We start from the raw sequence: 21,700 nt of genomic DNA on the forward strand, positions 1-21,700 counted from the left end.
TCCGACCCAAATAGCCGTTAGTTCCAAAGTTTTCCATAGTTTTTCGCAATAAAAAAAAGAAAGAAAAATTTCTACCCTAGTTGTTAACATTCATGATTTTTTTGCTTATTTTTTCAGATTCGTAATAGTTTTAGCTTTAAAGACGTTTCATACATTTAAATGCATGCCCTGCAACAGAAACTGTATAATGGAAGTCAAAGGCGCCACGGTAGCCGAGCGGTTAGAGGCGAGACCTGCGAAGTTAATATGTATTGTGGTACTGGGTTCGATTCCTGGTCTTAGGCCTTGGATTTTATTTAATGGTTAATAAAAGAAATTTACAGTAAAGTATGTTTGCTAGTCGCCTCCGTCCACGACACCTAATTGGTAGTTGGACGTTAAGTCCCGCCTGGAAAAATAGGCGATTACTTATACTTAATGGAAGTCAAAATTCTTTGCGAAAACATGATCAACCTAATAACATATCTGATTATGAAAGAAAATCTGAAACCTATCAAATTTTTTCAGACGAATGGAACGTAAACAAACCTGCACAATTTAATGATGATGTCTGACATTTCACGTGCAATCATGTTTCCTGTAATACAGGAAAAGTCAGCAAATATCACTTTTGGATTTTGGGAGCGCTTACACCTATTATTTGCTGTTCTGGAGCTACTTTTAGTTGCACCCTGCTTTTTTTTTTTTTTAATGAATTTGTGAATTTTTATTGATAACATCATAAATTACCAATACCATCATATTGTCAATGAAATAGTACAGAGATAGATATTCATGCTGTAGCCATAACTACGCTAGATAAAAGGTACTTGACATTGGCCTAATTATATCTTTTCTGTAATAAAAATGAGAATGTGGAAGACAACTAAACAAATGGGGTAATTAGGTGAGGATCCCAAAAATAAATCAATGAAAACAAAAAAAAAGGACATACAGAAGAAGAGGAAGGGGAGAGTAGGGGTGGCCATAAAGCCCTCACAGTTTTAGTTTGATGCTTGCATAACTTTTGAAAAGGACCTTGGGCTTCTCATAACTTTTGTCACTATATAACGTGTGTGTTGTGCCAGTACTATACGGACTACTTGTGTATTTCCTACTGACACTGACAACAGTCTCTAGTAGTGCAGACACTAGTGTCAACTATTGCTTCTTCTTTTTTATTTTTTTCTTTTACTCTGCTGGATTTCTCGAGAAGAGTTTCGCGGAATAGAAGAGCCTTAGGAAGACAGAAGACAACAACAACAAAAATGAAGCACATCAGTGTAGTGTCTATCATCACTCTAGCATCATACTCCCTATTTTTAATACTTTACAACATTCAACAGGTAAATCTTCTAATTACTATCAAACTATTCCGAAACAAGTTCGTTTCTTACAAACATATTTATATATCTATATAACAAATAGATTTCCCTTTCACTAACAACATAGTCACTGCACTATAAATTTCAAAACTAGATATTAAAGTCACTTTCTAAATAGCTGCTGATGGACTAAATACTATTCTTTTAACAGCAGTGGCTATTTTCGCTTCATTAACACACAAATATAAATACGTAATATATGTTTAAAAGTGAAATTTCACTTTTACACATAAATTTTGGAAGATATGTGCATAAATTTCTAAAATTATGGAATAAGTTGAAAAGGAAAAAGAAATTCTAGAATTTAGGATGGAAGATTTGCGAGGAATCGGTCAAATAAAACCACTGTCTCTTTGCCAACGTTTCGACAAATATATTGTCCTCTTCAGGGCCTAGATATTACAAATACAAAACAATTTACAGAGTCAGTAACATAGAAAAACAATAAAAATCAGTAATACAAAAATAAACTTTGTTTATTTTTACTTTTTACGTTAATTGTATTTTACTGTTTATTTTTGTATTACTGATTTTTATTGTTTTTCTATGTTACTGACTCTGTAAATTGTTTTGTATTTGTAATATCTAGGCCCTGAAGAGGACAATATATTTGTCGAAACGTTGGCAAAGAGACGAGTGGTTTTATTTGACCGATTCCTCGTAAAACTTCCATCCTAAGTTTAACAATTTACGGTCACAAAACCTATATATTCAAATTTCTAGAATGTTCATAACGATTTTTTTAAAAACCTTTTTATACTTTTTCAGATGCCATAAAAACAACAATCTGTATGTTAACAATATTTAAGATTTGCGAATTATAGTTTTAGCTGAAAGTATAAAACAGTCATAGAGAGACCGTTTTAGGTGTCCGGAAAAAATAAAGGGATTGGTTCGTTGCGTGGACAAACATAAATCTCAAAAACGAGGGGGAGAGATATTCAACATCGTATTGCATTACGTACAATTCATGCAACGAATGATTCTGGGGTTCAGGAAACACTTAGTCTATAAGCCAAAATAACGTCTTATCTTATAACGTCAGCGATATCTTAATGGTACTTAAACGTGTTACAAAAGTTCCGACTTTAATTTTTTACTTAAAAATACAGACTTATTTTTTTTAATTCGCAAAAGGCGATAATTTTTTTTACAACTAATAAATATGTCTAATTCAAAACACCTTGCTGTACCGGTACCAATAACTCCAAACAACCCGTTTTCAGTTTCGAGTATTAGTAAATGTTCAACTAAGTAAAAGTAAACCATTGTGCGAAAAAGATAGTCAACAGAGTTGAACACTCTGGGCTAGAAGCTAAGCTGGTTTAATGAGAAGCACAAAATTCAAATCTTTGACGTAATGTAGGCGGCCTTACTTTGTCTTTAATGAAGGAGGACTTTTTTTCTGATTAATCAAGGAGGCATATTTTTTAAACAATACGGGTTATACTTGTAGCTGGTAGAATGGAATTAGGATGTGGCTTTAAGACCATCAAGAGCTTGCACAAATTGAATTAGAACCATCTAAGTTCTACCACATACAAATAGCGTCATTTGTTTTTCTAATCTTTCTCATCTTGTTGACTTAAGTCCTTCGTAAGTTTTTGTTTGTTCAGATATTTGGAAAATAAAACCGTTTTTCAGTAGCAAATAAAAAGCTAAGTAATGCCTATCTTTACAGACGGTTGTGGCAACTACTCCTTTTATTTTGTTTATTAACCACTAAATAAAAGTCAAACTGAGAGACCTAGAAGAAACTATTATCTTATTTGATTTAACAAAAACCAATCGGGTTTTGAAAAAGAGATTTACCTCAAGCCGGTCTTGAAAAGAAGAAGTTAGTTAAATGCTTCAAGAAGCTATTCCTCGCGATGGAATGCGCATAATTCACTTGAATCCTTCCTGGTGCTGGTGGAACAATAGATTTTACTGCTAACGTAAGAAGTTCTCAAGGATAAAGAAAGCTCTGGGTGAAAATTACTTTTCTCGCCCAAACTACCGCTTCAAATTTAACATTTTTAAATGGCGGGCACTCGAGGAGTTGAGCCAATTGTCTTTAACAGCATTCTATAAGGGAAATCTTGTTTGTATTAGTAACTTCCTCGCCAACACACTGCTTCAAGAGCCTTAGATGGGAATGCGATGTCCAACCATAAATCTATTTTAAACTAGTGCCGGATATCGGAATGAAAAAAAGTATCAATCTTTAATTCAGAATCAAGTTTAAGAAAAAAAATTTACGTCTACTCACATTTTATCCGAAGATATATATCTTCATCCCTTGAATTGAAAAGTGAATATAACTGGGTCCTAGAAATAGAGAACTGTATTAATAGATATTTAATTTCAATTAATTCAGTAATAAAGTACAATAAATTGAGATGAATCATCAGATAATTATGTTTACAATATGGTCAAGGTAACTAAGTCAATGCCACATACATGTCTAATTATATATGCACGTCACCATTATTACTACTGTCATTTGATCTTAAGTTTTTTATTCACTTTCCTTACATTAAAGTATCAATGAAGATGTGCCTAATTTCAAAAAAAAAAAAAAAGTTGAAAGATCAAATTTAATGTTTAAATACCAGGGCTAGCAAGACAAAAGGATTATGATCGACGAAGATAGGTATATCGATTTTTTTTTTTAAACTTTATACACACATACTCATACTAAGGTCCATTATTTCTATTATAAACACAAGGATTGTGATAAGAGGTGCGGGTAAAAACTGAATTAAATTGAAAATTTGAACAAAATTTGATAACCGTAAATGAGAATTTACTACAAAAAAAAAAACATACTTCCTCGAAAATGGCTGGATAATTCCTCTTTTTATAACATTATAATATTTTTTGTTTATAAAAAAAGTGTACATGAAAAAATAGGATCAAAGTATTTACAGCTCGGAGATTCCTGTCAGACAGCGAAGGATGTTTTAAATAATTACTGAACCGTAATAGACTAGAGAGAAATGAAATATTTCTTGTTTCCATTTTTTTGTTTTTCTTCGACTTTGAGAAGAAGAAAAATTACAAATAAAAAACCCAAAGAAAATGTATTCAGAACTAAAAAAAAGAAAAAAAAAGAAGGTAATTAAATACTATTAAATTAAATTAAATGAATAATGGAATTAAAACAATAATTTTGTTTTTTTTAAATACGCCATTGCTTTGAGAAATAACTTGCCAAGACTATGGAGAATAAATAAGCCTCTGTGTGTAATTAACACCAAATTAGTGTTTGGGACAATATTTCGCAAAAATTTATTTTAGTTGTAGCTTTTATTTAAAGTGCGGTACAGTCAATACTCAAAGTATTAAGAAAACTTGTCAAATAAAATGATATACTCGAACTAATTTGATAACCTGCATGATATGTTAAATAATTTAAACATTTACTTGAATGCAATGAGCTCTAGGGTTGTAGGAGTTTATCACGAACGGTATAGAATCTATATTTCAATACCAATGTCAAATAAAATTGGAAAGAAAATCGTAATGCGGGTAATTAAATGTAAAAGCCGGAATTATTAGCCAATAGGAGTGTATATTTATTATATGATACGACGGTTAATGTTATTCAAACGTCAATGCACATACATTTAGTTTTATTCTAGTCTCTAACATTATGAGTAGTTGTGGCGCAAGCATTTTTGTTTATAAATCGTATTTTAACCCAACTAAACAAAAAAAGGTTTTGGGAACTACCCTTCAATCCTCCGAAACAACTACTGACTCCACTAACCTACATATGTATGTAGGTAATTGGCCTAAAACATTAAATTAAATAACACAATAATAATATCATCTTAATATTGTTTCGAATTAAATATGTCAGCACAATTCCAAGCCTGAAAACGATGAAAATTTGCTACTTACAACTATGAAAGATATGGTAAGAGAAATACGTGTTTCATAGGAGAAAGCTACATAAATAGCAATGAAGGAAGGTTACGAAAATAGGGTCCCTTACTAAAAGCTGGTTCCAAACTTCAAAGAGACCACATAATTAAATCGAGGCTTACAAGTTGGACTTTGTTAATTGTAAAGTTATATTGTTAGCAACGTGTTGTTTTAACTTAATCGAAAATTAAACTATTGTCAAAAATGAATACACGCCATAATTTTGCAAAGCAAATGCAATGAATTGAACTGAATAAGTACATAAATGAAACCCTGTCTTGAACCTTTGAACTTTCTTTTGCGGTTGTTAAAACGTTTTAACTTCCCGCGAAAATTTCAGCACCCTATACGAGGTTGTAAAATGGACAGGACATTGTCCAATGTTGCGCAATCATTTTCTAAAACTTGTATTCTAACGATCAGTTCGTACTTACAGTACTATATATATGATTATCTTCTGATGAGTAAACAATGACTTCAACAAAACTAGATGAAAAACGTCAGTCACTGGTTCAAATAATAGATTTGTAAATAGACTTGATTAGGTCCCTAAGTTTTTTCAAAGCCCTAGAATTATGTAAATACCTAAAACTGTCAGCTTAGAAAAGATTAACACATCATCACCCTTCGCAAGATAAATACTATTTCTTTTAATGACTTACCAAGTTATTGATGTTCAATAGCACGCAAATAACATTAATAATTTGCACAATATAAGTGAATAAAATAACTAAAACGTAGATTGAAAGATGGCGTTAATACCCAGTTTCATTATCCATTACGGTAACATTTTAAAAATATGATCTGGTATTTGACAATTGATTGAAATTGGGCTACGTGGTAATAAACAATCGAAATGGACTTCGGATGTTAATCTCAATTTCTTTGAAGCTGTAGGCTTTTTAAGGATAGTAGATTGATAACGAACCTGTCCTAAACATACTCAACTGAACTAGTTCGAGAACGGGCCACTAGGTTGGGTAGGAGTATTGATTTGTTTTATTGATTCCGATAGGATGTTTTTCAATCAGTCCTTATCTTGAAGGCAGAGGAACAACCAGCGGGAGTCAAACTTTAGGAAAAAAATGTTATTAGTAGGTAAGAGTAACGTGAACTAATTACATTATTTAGAAATCTTTAGCTGTAGAATAGATTAGATTGCATAAAAGCTCGGCTCAAGAAGAATCTTTCAGCTGACGCTAATAATACCATTAGTGGCGGCCTAAGAGACATGGTCCAGTCTCATAGTTTTTCTCTACACCACGTGAGAATTCGTATAGTTTACTGGACAAAACAATTTCTGGAAGTGCTATAATAAGCGCAACACCTTTCTACAAAGTGGCGCATTAAAATTAGATTCGCCTCAAGCAATACAAATTGATGCATGGGTAAGGCTGCAATTGATTCATTAGTATGCTAGAGTAGCGTGTACGTTCAACACCTGAGCCACTTGGAGGAAGCAAAACCTGCTTAAAGTAAGCACAGTCGTCCTATTTAGGCCAAGAGCTTGACGACCGACAGTCTTGAAAGCCCAGTGGATCAGAAAGCCACACAATTATTGACTTAAAAAACCTCAACTTTTTATAGAAGATCTTAGGGGCTTAATGTCAGCCTGTCTATTTCGCCAAGCACCCAACATCAGCTCTTTCAATGGCAGCCAGTTTGTTTGAAAAGCAGTTACACAAGATCAATTCTGGCTCGTTCCTATCTATTAATATGGTTTAAGATAAATTTCTAAACCGTTCTATATTTATCAATAAAATTTTTCTATGTAACCCAACTGAATACAGAACTATTGAGTATTAGATAATATTTTCTCATTGGCTGGTAGTCTATAAATAATGTAAAGATGCAACAACAGGCCCTTCTTGCGCATTCGAGATGGTTTAGTTCTATTACCAGATCTTGACACTTTCTTTCTCTTTCGCCGAATGTGGAGTTTATATTTCCTGTTCAAGGAGCAAAAATATTCAATAGCTTCTTGTGGTCATCTAACAGCTGTTGGGTCTGTTATGGGTCGTAGCCCGTTTTAAAATCCTCTATTCTTTTATTTCTACATCAACAAAACAATTGTAGCCCAATAACGGGTTATATATGCACATATATATTTTTCACTAGAGACAGCAAAAAGCAAAAACAAATTTGATGTAATTGTTTAATTTAAAAGTTCGTTCACCTTTGAAATGATGTTGGTGAGGAAATAAAAAAAAATACTTGATCTGGTCGAGTCGTTACACTTTCATTAAATCCTTATTTACAATCCTAATTGACGTCGTGTTCGGATTGGACACATCCTCAAACATCCAATTTATTTTAAATAACAAATCTCAAACTCCAGCCTTCCATTGTAAAACAAGTTTTAATAAAAGAAGAAAGTTATTAAATTAATTATTTTGGATGAAAGTGGTTAATTGAATAAGTTTTTCTCTATTCCAAACTAACAGTCGAATTTCCAAAAACTCTTTTATGAAATATTAAACCAAATTTCCATTCCAGCAATGCTTAAACTTCTTTTAAACAAAAAATTCATACAGACATTGAAGAAAACATACCGTAGGTACTAGAAATAATAGAAATAAATGACTTGGCGGGCCGCTCCAATTCGTTGGGTGTTGGAATTTTTCATTGTCATTTCGGCAATAAATAAAGCCAGTTGCTAAGTAGGTAATGTATTGGGATTACATAAAATTTTCTAAATTTGGGTTTAAATTGAAATATTAGTCCCGAGGTCCCATGAATTCAAGAAAATGGTCTGTTTTTGTGTATGAAAAAAAAAATCTCATAAATAAAAATCGCAGTAGCTGAAACTTTTAAGTTTGGGCCCCACCAGGTTTAACCTTATCGACCAAAATCGTAATTAATTCTGAATTCAGCAGGGTTACATAGAAAAATTGTATTGTTATTCCAGAAGTTCTATTCTATTCAAGAGTTTCCCATTTTTTTTTTGGTCACTTTCTTGAAAATTACTGGAACCATTTTCTTTAAATTTTGCACGCAGTAGTACTTATTAGCAAGCACTTCCTTGATATTATTTAAGGTAAAGTACGTAATACCTATTTTTTCAGAGAGCTTTTCGTCTAACTACCAAATTAGATGTGATAGATGGAAGCGACTAGCAAACATTCTTTACTTATAATTTCTCTTAAAAATCATTGAATAAAATCCAAGGCCTAGACAGGGGATCGAAGCCAGTACAACTTCTTAGCTTTGCCACTGGGCTATCGTGGCCCCCCATAATTTATAATGTATTGACTCTTAATTAGGGTTTTGTCTTTAATTTCGTATGTTTCTTTTATGTGGTTATTATAGTAAATACGTAATCAAGAATTTGTTAGAAACTTTTTATTACTCATATTTTAGAATAATACAACAATCTGGAAACATATGGTCCTCGAAATTTTTAATCATATGTTTCCTTTAAAACTAAATACGACAATATATTTTTATATTTCAATCCCTACATTTCTCCCCGCTTTACTTAGCTATCTACCTCTCCATCTTCAGCTCATCTCTTCCTTCTCTTCCTTTTCTGGTGCAGTAGCACCTATCCTTGCCCTTAATTGGTCCGCATGCTTTCTCTTAAGTTCACCTTCTGACATGACTAGATATGATAACTCTCCAGTCCTGCAGTTAATCATACCCGGTTTCCATCCTTTCCCTAATTCATTCTTTATCCAAACCTCTTGCCCCTCTATAAATTCCCTTTTTTGGATACTTAGATCGTGGTATCTTTTTTGTTTCCAGATCTCCTTTTCCATTTCTTCCTTAGGATCTGGCTTCAACCTATCCAACACAGTAGGGAGTCTTCTTTTCAAAAATAACTCAGCCGGTGATTTATGAGTAGTTCTGTGAGGTGTGTTCCGATAGCTCAGCAACAACCTTGCTACCTTTTCTTGAGGGCTGCCTCCTTCGTCCTTCCCCGCCAGATATCGTTGTTTAAAGGTTCTAATGAATCGCTCCACTAATCCATTAGATTTTGGGTGATATGGAGTGGTTCTGATGTGTTTTATCGCGTTTCTATCACAAAAATTCTTGAACTCTCCGGACCTAAATTGAGGTCCATTATCAGTCACTAATTTTTTTGGTACCCCGTACCTGGAGAACCATTCTCGGAGTCTATTTATTGTCGCTTCCGTGGTTATCTTTCCCATTATGGCTATTTCTGGCCACTTGGAGTAAGCATCCACTCCCACCATCCAGTAGTTACCTTGGAACGGCCCAGCGAAATCCAGGTGAATCCTCTCCCATGGATAGTCTGGTATGTTCCATGAGTAAAGTGGTACTTCAGGCACGTTTGACCTGTTCTCTTGGCAACCTTGACATTTGGCCACATACTGCTCTATATCTTTTTCCATCGCAGGCCACCAAACATAATAACGCGCTATCGACTTCATCGCTATCACACCTGGGTGCCCTTCATGGAGAGTCGCTAGCGTTTTCCCTCTGAGTGTCTGGGGAACTATTATTCTCCCGTTCCACATAAGTATGCCCCCTTCTAAAATTATTTCATTCTTTTTGTCGAAATAGTATTTTATTCCTACCTCTTTGAGTTTCGGCGGCCAGCTGGTGATGACGAAAGTACTCACCTTGCTTAAGATTTGATCCCTCTTAGTCTGAATTTGTAATTCTTCTTTTGTTAATTCCAAATCTTCCAACTTTTTTATTGAAATAAAGCTATCTGCGACATCGATATTATTATCATTATCTTCTGTTTTCAGTGGAAGTCTTGATAATGCATCCGCTACAGAATTATCTGACCCTTTTCGGTATTCTACATCGAAGTTGTAATTATTGAGAACAACCGCCCAGCGGGTTAGTCTGTTGTTAGTCACTTTGGGAAGATCTCTTTTGGGACCAAACAATCTCTCTAAGGGTTTATGATCCGTAACTAGAGTGAATTTGTTCCCATAGAGATATTGGTGGAATTTTCTCACTCCAAATACACATGCTAGTGCTTCTCTGTCAATGGACGCATAATGTTTTTCGGCCGCCGCTAATGTCCTTGAGGCGTATGCCACCGGCCGTTCGGTTCCGTCAGGGAAGTTATGCAACAAAACCGCCCCCAACCCTGATTCAGACGCGTCACACATAAGGGTCATAGGCATTCTTGGGTCATATGGTACAATGCACTCCTTACCCATAAGTAACTGTTTTGTCGCTTGAAACACCTTTTCTTCTTCTTCAGTCCAATTCCATCTCACCTTCGAACTTGTCAAGCGATGTAAACAGGCGCAGAGGCTGTGCAGATGGGGAATAAATTTTTCATAGTAGTTAATTGCCCCTAGAAATGCTCTTAGCTCCCTTTTTGTAGAGGGAGACTTGGCACCACGAATAGCTTCCACCTTTTCCATTGTTGGATGGATACCGTACTGATCAATGCGATGCCCCAGATATGTTACCTCTGGTTGAAGAAACCTACATTTTTCTTTTTTTGCTCTTAATCCTACGGCTCTCATTCTCGCCAGAACTTTTTTCACTGTTGCCAAATGTTGTTCGCGAGTTGGTCCTGTTATTATGATGTCGTCCAGATTAACACCCACATTCGGAATGTCCGCTATTAAATTTTCCATCCAGCGTTGGAATATCGCGGGAGCGGATGATAATCCAAACGGTAATCTGCAATAGCGAAAAAATCCTACGTGAGTGGCAATGACCAACAAATCTCTGAACTGTTCTGCCACCTCCATCTGTAGATAGGCATCCCGGAGATCTATGATTGAAAATTCCACTCCCCCAACTAACTTTGCTGTGAGATCTGCAAAGGTTGGCATTGGATGGATATCTGGGATAATGTACTGGTTTAGAGTGACCCGGAAATCGCCACAAATCCTTACCTTCCCATTGCCTTTGTCTACGTTTACGGTAGGCGTGGCCCAGAGTATTGGCGTCTTTGTAGGGTCCACTTTTTCAATCACTCCAGCTTGGAGCAACCTCTCTAATTCTCGTTCTACTGGTCGTCTCAATGGGAATGGAACCCTTCGAGCCCTGAATGCTATTGGGTTTGCATAAGGTTTTAAATGGACGGCCGCTTGCGTGCCCTTGATGGTGCCTAGGGAATCCTGAAACAATTCTTTGAATTCGTTTATTATGTTTCCTACCTTTACGTTTACATCACTGTGTTTTCCCTGATTTTTCACTTTTTTTATGGACACTTCTTTTGGTAAGTGCAGCCTGAAAGCCTGTATCCAAGGCAGGCCAAACAAGGGAATATCTTCTTCCTTCATTACCGCTACTTTCAGCTTTTTCCGCTCTCCATTCAATTCAACTTCCACTAGAGCCTGCCCCAAAACCTCTAATAAATGTTTCCCATAACCTTGGAGGTTACCAAGAGGCTGTAATGGAGGTTGACCTAATCTTGTCCACCAGGACCGGCTAATTGTAGACACTCGGGCGCCTGAATCGAACTCCATTTCGCAGGAAACTCCATTTAGTACAACCTTGATTTCCGCTCTCCCTACTTTATGCACCCTTGATTTGATGGCTTTTAAGGAGTCGTCCTCACTAAAATCAGTATCGTCGTATTCCTGTTGGTCTTCTTCAATTCTTTTTATCGAACTTTTGCACATACGAGCGAAGTGTCCTTCTTTATCACACCTAAAACATTTTGCTTTCCTCGCAGGGCATTCTTCCCGCTCATGGTTCCTTCTTCCACAATTTTCACATTTCGCTCTATTACCCTTATTTTCTTCACGCATCTCCCTTTCTTTCCTTCGTGCCCTCAAATCTTGCTGTTTAGATTTAAACTTATTCGATTGTCCAACCTTATATATTTCTTCCTGTTTTAATTCCTCAGTTACTCTTTCCATAGCTCTAGCCAACTGGTATACCTGCTCTAATTTTACTGGTTCTCCTGAAGAGTCTTGTCCATCTGGCCACCTCATGCGAGCTTCTTTCTCTAGCTTACTTAGCCTGACACCCCCTAATAATCTGTCTCGTAACCTCTCGTCTAAGCTAGATCCATATTTACAATCTGCACTCAGTGATTTTAACCTGCTTAAGAATGCAGTAAGTGACTCTTCCTCACTTCTAACTGCCTGTTCAAAATCAATCCTAGCTGTAAAAATAGTTTTTTCTGGCTTATACAAAGCTTGCAGTGCACCTAGGATATCTGAATAGTCACAACTATCCAGCTGCCTGGGTATAAGTAAATTTTTTACTGCTCCTAGGCTCTCTGCACCCACATAGGCCAGTAATAATTGTTTTCTTATTTCTCTGCGGGTCATACACGTACCTCCAAGGCCCTTCACCTCGCATCTCCTTTCAAACTGGTCTAAATATTGTTCTAGACTCACCTTCGTCCGGTCAAATGGGTCAAAAGAAAATCTCTCCATTTTCTTCTGCAACTCCCCCATCCCGTCCAATTCCTCCTGCTCCATCAGGTCTCGGCTTTTTCTTGATTTAGGCATTTTGATCCTCGTCGCCAATATAGTAAATACGTAATCAAGAATTTGTTAGAAACTTTTTATTACTCATATTTTAGAATAATACAACAATCTGGAAACATATGGTCCTCGAAATTTTTAATCATATGTTTCCTTTAAAACTAAATACGACAATATATTTTTATATTTCAATCCCTACAGTTATGATAGTTCTTTTTCTTCTGTATCGATTGTCTGCACATCATCCTTCTGCTGATGAAAAATAATCCAAACTATAGAACTTGATGTTTTTCTATGAATTACTAAACATAAAATAAAGTACTATTATATTATTTCTCTTCAGATCTTAGATATTCTTGTATGTAATAATGTACGAGTTATTAGTTAAGCACATTATTATTGTTTACCTAGAAATTCCTGGACTATGGCATTTGCTCAGCCGGATCACCGCTTTTTGAAGTTCGATGTAAATATTTAGGTCTAATCCCAGGGCTGTTATTCTGGTGAGTTATCCAATGGTGGATATTACCAGTTGCCTAATAGCTATAGGCACCATCCGTAATGTAATGACAACCAAAGAGCATGTAGTCGTTACTAGATAAGTATTCTGATCATGATAAATGTTTGATTTCTGGTTTTAACTACAAAGAGGTTCTCTGGGTTCAATAATATTATTATTATTTATAAATACCTTCTTAAAATATGGAGTTTGAAAACATGTATTTGTTAGAACCTCGAGAAAGTCGAGTGAGATTCATATCGAGCTATGCAGAACTAGTTATTGTACTTATACCTATACCTATCGGAAATGAATTCCACAAATTGGTCTCTGTTTTTTTGGTATAACTGCGTGGCTAAAATTACTCAAACTTATTAAATTTCAATAAAAATTGGAAGTGTGAAGGAAAAGCCTTTTTTTCAATTAAAGTTAAAAACGAGTAGAAAACTTCCTCAATTGAATGTTTTTACAATTAGAGCAATATGTCACTCTAATGCATTTCAAATTTATGGTTTCATTGACAAAATAACACGATGCAATTATTAATACTTTGTTGTTGGCTAACTGGAAAGAGTTTAGTGATACTTTTGACTTTTATGACAAATATTCGAGACAATGAACAATATTAATTTCTTCGAAAAATAGAGAAATTATGTTCATAAACATCTTTCTTAACTGAAACCTCTCCTAATTGATTAGCAATTTTAACTTCTCCTAGGACAATAGTCATAACTTAATCTCATTCAAATAAATATTAAATTTGTCTGAAACATTAAGTTGAATATTTAATTCAAGTGAAATTAACTTTACAGGTGGACTGTAGATCGGCGAGAAACGGAAGAAATCAGTGTAATTGTCGTAAGTAGTAAATTTGTTACTTTTTTTTTATCGAATCAAAAAGATTTGAAGCGTTTAAATTGAAGCAGAAATTGAGTTTATTTTCTGAGTTTATTTGAAACTTTTAGTTTATTTATCCATTTACCCACAAACAAGAAAATTTATAGCAGACTAAATAAAGTTAACGGCAAGTAAAATACAAAAAAATAAAATTGAAGACAAGTTCATAATTTTTTAAAAAAGAATTTAGCCGAGATATAATTGATTAATGAAGAACACCAAATCACCATAAAGATGCAGCCCTCAAATTTGGCAAAAGCAGTATAAGTGAACTTCAATTAAAACTTTAAATAAGTGAGATAGCTCCACCAGAAATAGAAACAAAAAGCTTTATTACAAATGCAAACAGTATGCTTCCATAGATGGTTCTTCCAATAGAAATGGTCTATATTAGTTGATTGGCTGATGAATCAATCTCTGATGATGCATAAATTGGTTTTAAGGTGATAACTTGGGTTTTAGTATACAATATTGTTGGAGCTTTATAATGTTTTAGATGGCAGTGAGTTTCATTATTGCCCTAGAAAGGTATTGGTGAACGGAACCAACAAAGGAGCTTTGTTAACTATTCTTTAGTGGATCCCTTCGTCCCAACAGAGACACGCCATTATTTCCCTTTGCTAAATTGTGATCCATATTTCACAATTTTTCTACCATTTCTCTCAAAGTAAACATTTAAAATAAATAAAATAATAATAACAGTCATTATCGCCATTTTTATTGATTTCTGCTTTTTCCTGTTTAAATAGTTCAATAATACAATCTTAGAATATTGTTTCTTTAACGTTTTCATTTGTATCATTACGTGCTCTGCAAGAATAAAACTAGTTGAAAACACCTAAACAGATATTTGGATGAATATGTTAAAAAAAAAGCACGGTTAACATAAAGTAGAAGACAATGCAATAAAGACAAATATTACAAGGTTATAGAAAGAGCCTGACATTGTGTTCAATTTATTGTTAACTAATAACATCAATGACAAAATATGATTCTCTAACTAGTAAATTATTTAAGTAAGAAGTAACAATTTGGGAAGGTTGACAGGTATACCACCTATCTCTGCCTAGAGCTGTATAGATTTACATGATATGAATATTCAAGGAGTCGCCTCCTGTACAACAAGCTACCATCACGTGCATACCAACATGGAACACATTCATCACAACAACTCAACAAATACACGCCCGTAATAAGTTGTTAACCCATAAACATGGTACCCTTGAGTTGGTTTTGATGCTAGTTATTTCTCTAAACACACACATAAAACGCATACACAAATATGGGGGCGTGACAAAAGAATCGCAGCTATATTACGAAATTTATTCTTGTTAAAAACAATGAATACAGTTCAAGGGCAAAGATTCATATTATATGAATAAAAAAAATAAAGATATAAAAGCTTTAGATATTAGGTTTATTAGTGTTTTTTGTTTGTTCTTTATTACTTGGACATAATTGTTAAATAATAAAACTGGAAAATAAATAACAGTTAACATCAAGCTCAATGACAAAGTTACAATACTCACGTTTTAAACCATGGGTTACTAAGTACTTGATCTATTATTGCTACAAATTAAGTAGAAACCAATTATTAGTAAAGAGTATTATTAATAGGCAAATTTCTTTTTGATGAAATGTGTCCCAGAACTAGACGGTTACTGTTATTTCCTGGAAAATATAATGATGGCAGTTTTCGCCATGCTTCCAAAAACCGTAAATTTGGGCGTTAACACACAATTAAGGTTTCAAGTACATTTGTTTATAAATTATACTCGTATAATACTACAATTGTTTTTATTGTAACATTACAGTATTTTGAGTAATACTTCATACTACATGCTACTACATTTAATAATAATACTTCATACTACATTCGATCCATTTCTGTTTCGATGTATTCAGACCATGCCATTAGACTGAATCATGAAAGTCAATTTCTAATTCTACAGGTGACCCAACACCTATTATTCTAAATGTTTTAAAATACAATTTTAGATTTTTTTTTACTCTTCTGTTACATTTAATATAAATTAAAAAAAAATCTTAAGGAACAAAACGGGACGGCAATTAAAACAGTTTGTATTAAGGATTAATGGTCAAAAACAGCGTAGAAAAGCGTATTGCATTGGTTACTTATATGAATTTTTGTTTCACATAGTTGATCAAAAATTTTCAATAAATTTTCAGTAAAAATAAGGACTTATCCCTAAAGTTAGTAAAGATCTGAATCACAGAAATAAAGGAATTCCTGATAAATTTCCACATTTCCAGAAATCACCTAATAATTATAATACACACAATTAAGGTTTCAAGTACATTTGTTTATAAATTATACTCGTATAATACTACAATTGTTTTTATTGTAACATTACAGTATTTTGAGTAATACTTCATACTACATACTACTACATTTAATAATAATACTTCATACTACATTCGATCCATTTCTGTTTCGATGTATTCAGTAAAAATTTATTTTTTAAAAACAAATATGACACTTTTAATGAAGTTATTCATTTGTTTCATGAAGTGTGCGGAGTCGGTGTACGTAAAGAGCGAATCATCGGTGGCAAACGTGCCGAAGAACACGAGTTTCCATGGATTGCCAGTCTTAGTCTGAATGGTACCTTCTACTGTGGTGCATCTTTAATAACTAGGCGTCATCTCTTAACAGCGGCACATTGTTTGTATGGGTAGGTTAATTAAGAAGATAATTTTTGATTATTAATGAATGTTTCGATAATTCTAAATTGATTAAACAATCATCCCAAGTTTTGTCTAATTCTATATTGTTTATGCATTTCCCCAATTCGATCAATGCAATAGGAAAATTTTGTACTGATTTATCGATTTTTTTAAGATGATTTTCTTTAATGTTGTTTGAACAACTTTAAATCGCGGTATTACCTAACTTTGCATACTTAATGTTGCTTAGAAATACGAGGGTCGTTTGAAAAGTCCGTGCAAAAATAAAAACTACTTAATTTTTGGGGGTAAACCTTTTTTATTTTTCAACATAGTCTCCTTTTAGGCTTATACATTTCGTCCAACGCTGCTCTAGTTTGTTGATCCCTTCCGAATAATAGGATTTGTCCAAGTCTGAAAAATAGCCATTCGTTTCTGCAATCACCTCCTCGTTTGAATAAAATCTTTTTCCCGCCAGCCATTTCTTCATATTGGGGAACAAATAGTAGTCCGAGGGAGCCAAGTCTGGAGAATAGGGGGGATGTGAAACGAGTTGGAACCCTATTTCCATTAATTTTGCGACCACAACTGCTGAGGTGTGAGCTGGTGCGTTGTCGTGATGGAAAAGGACTTTTTTGTGGGCCAATCGTGGGCGTTTTTCTTGCAGCTCGGTTTACAAACGGTCCAATAACGATGAATAATATTCACCTGTAATAGTTTTACCCTTTTCCAGATAGTCGATGAGGATTATTCCTTGCGAATCCCAAAAGACAGTCGCCATAATCTTTCCGGCCGAAGGAACGGTCTTCGCCTTTTTTTGGCGCAATTCCCCCTTGGTAACCCATTGTTTAGATTGTTCTTTGGTCTCAGGAGTGTAGTGATGTATCCATGTTTATTCCACAGTGACGAAACGACGCTTAAAATCCTGCGGATTCTTCTGGAACAGCTGCAAATCGTCCTTGTAATACTTCACACGATTTCGTTTTTGGTCAAGCGTGAGCAATCGCGGCACCCATCTTGCGGATAGCTTTGTCATGTTCAAATGTTGATGCAAAATATCATGTACCCGTTCATTCGAGATGCCCACAGCACTAGCAATCTCACGCACCTTCACTCTTCTGTCATCCATCACCATATCATGGATTTTATCAATGATTTCTGGAGTAGTAACCTCAACAGGGCGTCCAGAACGTTCAGCGTCACTTATGCCCATATGGCCACTCCGAAAATTTTGAAACCACTTATAAACTGTTCTAATCGATGGTGCAGAGTCTCCATAATGTTTATCAAGCTTCTCTTTAGTCTCCTGAGGCGTTTTGCCTTTAGTTTAATCAACACACGAAATTCTATTTCGTCCATTTTTTGAAAATCACTCAACTTCCTTGATTCAAACGAATGCCAAACACAAAGAAATAGACCGATCTGGCTGAAATTTGGTGTGTGTTCTTCCAAGAGATGCTACTAACTAAACATAACCTCGATACGCGCCAGTGGTGCTATCTCTCTGACTTTGCACGGACTTTTCAAACGACCCTCGTATATATATCATATATATAACATTTTTAAATGATTAAATATAAATTCTCTTACAGTAAAAGACATACAGATATTACAGTTGGACTGGGCGAGCATGACCGAAGCTTAAAAGATGAAGTTGGTGCGCAGAAGCCTCTAAAATTAAAAAGAGCTACAATGCACGAAGGTTTCAGTCTCAGCAAGATACAACATGATATAGCCATCATAGAGCTAATGAACGCCGTAGAACCAACTGGGCCATATGTCAGAACCGCTTGTCTACCCGAGCCAGGTTAAATTTAAATCAGGCTACTCGTAGTAAAGAAAATAAGTTAAAATTACTTAGTATCTTGAAGTTCAAATTTCATAATTACAATTCTACAGGAAACGCCACCTACTCAGGAATGGATGGCATAGTTGCCGGATGGGGACGTCAAAAAGAAAATGGACCAACGTCACTGGTGTTGCGCAAAGTTACACTACCTCTGTTATCAAGAGAAGAATGCGCTACTGGTTATGGATACTGTGCTAAAAAAATACTTACGACAAATTTCTGCGCAGGTCTGCCTAAAGGGAAAAAAGATGCATGCCAGGTATTTTTTATTTTTACGAAAAATAATAAATTAATTTAAATATAAATATGAAAAGAAGTACTGAAAATGGCAAATTTTGTTACAAGGGTGACAGCGGCGGACCAATACATTTAAATAATACAGGTGCTATAAATCACATGGAATTGATTGGTTAGTTACTATTATTTATCTAGATTTAATTTAATACGCCTCAGTATATTCTCTTTGTACACATAATTATCTACCACCGAAAGTGAGTTTTCACTAGAGTTCTTGGTGAGAAGAAAACAAATCTATTGTTGGTAGCTAGTAGCTAGATTCGATCCCAGGAGTCACACGTGAGAATCCAGTACACTAACCCATGAGCTAATCCTCCTCGATCTTTGAGTAGATGCGCATCAACAGTTACGGTCATAAGTCTTCTTTATCCTGTTTATTATTAAAACATAGCAAAACGGACGGAGAGATTCTAGGCAATAAGTATTTCTTTTCCCGTTAAATCTGGAATCAATAACAAAACATTTTCTGAAAAACATTCATTACCTTAGTTTATGTTTATTCTCAGTTCTAAAATAATCATATAGTCCGTCAGGTTGAGGAGAACTGCTTTAAAATTCACAGATTAACAGGTGAAATAAAAAAGAATTCACATCAATTAACAAAATACTTAATTCTTCAGAATTAGGCCATCTTGGGAGCACCCTTTGCCGAGGATTATCCGTCCATCACCCACTTCACATTTTTTATGGATTCAAATTCCACAAAAACGCCTTAATTTCAATTTAAAAAACAATTAACTCATAATGTTCTTTTCATTTGACGTAATTTAAACCATCAAAAAGCACACAGAAACGTCTATATGGGTAAAAAATGTATTGGGTGTCAAGAAAGTAGGTAGTAAACAGTAAAAATCAAGCAAGACTTGATGCTCTTGAAAATTAATTTTAGTCCTACCCTTGTTGAAATCTCCTCAATATATAAAATATTTAATTCAGTTTAAAGAGATTTATTTCCAACAAAAATATAGCTGTAATGAAGACGATACTATTATAGTTTTAATCGCCATTGAAAAATACATTTTTACCTAATCGTCTCTTTAGTTAATAAAGATGCCGTTAGATGGTAGAGTAAGCATTAAATTATCCAAAATAGAGGATTCTTATTCGGTTTACTATTGACTTGTTTACATGAAATATTTTTTAAAAATTCATTCATTGTATTATACTTTGCTTCTGGATTTTTTTGATGTCTTAACCGAAATTAGTTTACATTTAGCAAAGCATATTCTTTAAATTAGACTTTATAAAATTAAGTTGAGCTAATTAAAATTTTATTCAATGAAGTAAAAAAAAAAATTGTTCAATCTAGCTTTTTTTAAAATAATAAACTCTTAAAGTGAAATATTAAAATGCAACATACATAGGTATTGTCTCCTGGGGACGAGGCTGTGGACGACCCAATTACCCTGGTGTTTATACACGTGTCGACAAATATATACCATGGATTGAAAAACAGATTGGAAATGAATGCACATGTTCACCCCCGTCATGATTGCGATCATGAACAACGTCATGCTGATGATGATAAATGATCCATTGGTTCAACTGAATGGTCAAGAGGATCTATTATTTAGTAAGCAAGTATATAAATACTATTGTCCATTGATAAAAGACTTTTAATTGAAGACAAATACCAAAGAGAGATTTTATTATAGTTATAAAGAATATATCAATTGATTAGTCCAATGTAGTAAAATGTACATTAAGCAACAAAAAAATTAAATTATTGTGTTTAAGTTGTAATGGATTCCACATATTTATTTTAAACTAATTAAGGACGAGTTATAAGTTTCAACAGTTATAGGTTATTTCTCAAATTTTGCTAAAGCTTAGACTAGTCACATCTTTTTAAGAGTATGGATTTATAACACTAGCTTCGATCTTCCAAAAAGATCTGTAGCATTAATGAGCAAATTTGCAAAATAATTAGAGTTTCAGAATGTAAATGTTTAAAAACCAAAAAAGTGGGTGGCGTCTAGTTTTATTTCTTTTATCAGAATAATAAATTACTTACCTTAAAATTAAGAAAATTGAAAAAAAATAGTTGGTTTTTATATAGCAATTTATATATATGAATAAGAAGTAACTAAAATTGTGTCGTGTAGATTCCCAGGTTACTTTTCTTCTCGAGATCCTTATTATTTATTGATATCTCAAAAGCAAAAAAGTTAACAAACCAACCAGCGTCCTCCCACTTTTAGTAAATTGTTAACTTACTAAATTACATATTTATCTTTATCAAATTTAAAATTCTGACGAATAACGCTATCTTTTTAGTTATGTGTTGTGCCTGGCTTTAGTATTTTTCAAGAAAACTCAGTACCGAGATTTGAAACTTGAAACCCTTCTGAATACTTTAGGTAATTGAATAAAATAACGGTTTTTACTTCTTTTTACTAGTTTTTGTTCAAAGTTCTCTTTTATATTATTTACGAACCAGTTTTTCGTTGGTATTTTTTCCTAGATTTGATTTTTCCATTCGACTTCAAAAGAAAATGAAAAAAGCTATTGACTTCCAACGATATTGAATTGTGAATTTATTCATTTTTTAAAAACTAATTAGTTTATTATTTAGTTCTTTTAAACTTCATTTAACGACAAATATTAAAGTTAAACTAAACGAAACTAAGGGATACCCATCATTCACTAATGCCCAATTTCGGAGTATCAGGAACTTAATGAAGGATTGTCCTTAATTCCTTACTCCAATTGGATTGATGGCCCTGCAGCTCTCTCCCCGAGGGCAAGCTTTAGTGCTTAGTTAGCTAACCTACCATTGATGGACTTCATCAAATAATGGTCCCTAGATCTT

General features: G+C 34.1%; 2 protein-coding genes across 14 annotated transcripts in view; one reads left to right on the forward strand and one right to left on the reverse strand.

Moving 5' to 3' along the window:
* Positions 1 to 6,224, reverse strand: part of LOC141458698 (trypsin II-P29-like) — a 71,324-nt gene extending 65,100 nt beyond the window's left edge. For 8 of the 11 annotated variants that reach the window (XM_074137034.1, XM_074137033.1, XM_074137032.1 and 5 more), the window contains exons 1-2: positions 5,939 to 6,224; positions 3,616 to 3,674 (exon numbers count right to left, since the gene is read on the reverse strand). The gene's annotated coding sequence lies outside the window, so the exon portion shown is untranslated. The other 3 variants (XM_074137027.1, XM_074137028.1, XM_074137024.1) reach the window with 3 other exon arrangements.
* On the forward strand, positions 1,045 to 20,503 carry LOC141458695 (trypsin-1-like). 3 transcript variants are annotated; one of them, XM_074137020.1, is made up of 8 exons: positions 3,830 to 3,999; positions 4,277 to 4,463; positions 13,970 to 14,015; positions 16,588 to 16,750; positions 18,335 to 18,549; positions 18,642 to 18,850; positions 18,937 to 19,000; positions 20,253 to 20,503. In XM_074137020.1, the coding sequence occupies exons 2-8, from the start codon at positions 4,428 to 4,430 to the stop codon at positions 20,378 to 20,380; spliced, it is 861 nt and encodes a 286-aa protein (XP_073993121.1). In that variant the 5' UTR covers positions 3,830 to 3,999; positions 4,277 to 4,427; the 3' UTR covers positions 20,381 to 20,503. The 3 variants fall into 3 exon arrangements, with proteins under 3 accessions (XP_073993119.1, XP_073993121.1, XP_073993120.1); XM_074137018.1 differs by lacking the exons at positions 3,830 to 3,999; positions 4,277 to 4,463 and adding an exon at positions 1,045 to 1,325; XM_074137019.1 differs by having other exon boundaries at positions 3,830 to 4,463.
* Positions 20,504 to 21,700: the final 1,197 nt, after the last annotated feature.

Source organism: Rhodnius prolixus, unplaced genomic scaffold (genome assembly GCF_049639745.1).
Source record: "Rhodnius prolixus isolate KJV_2025 unplaced genomic scaffold, Rpr scaffold_5, whole genome shotgun sequence".
In the NCBI taxonomy this organism is placed as follows: domain Eukaryota; kingdom Metazoa; phylum Arthropoda; class Insecta; order Hemiptera; family Reduviidae; genus Rhodnius; species Rhodnius prolixus.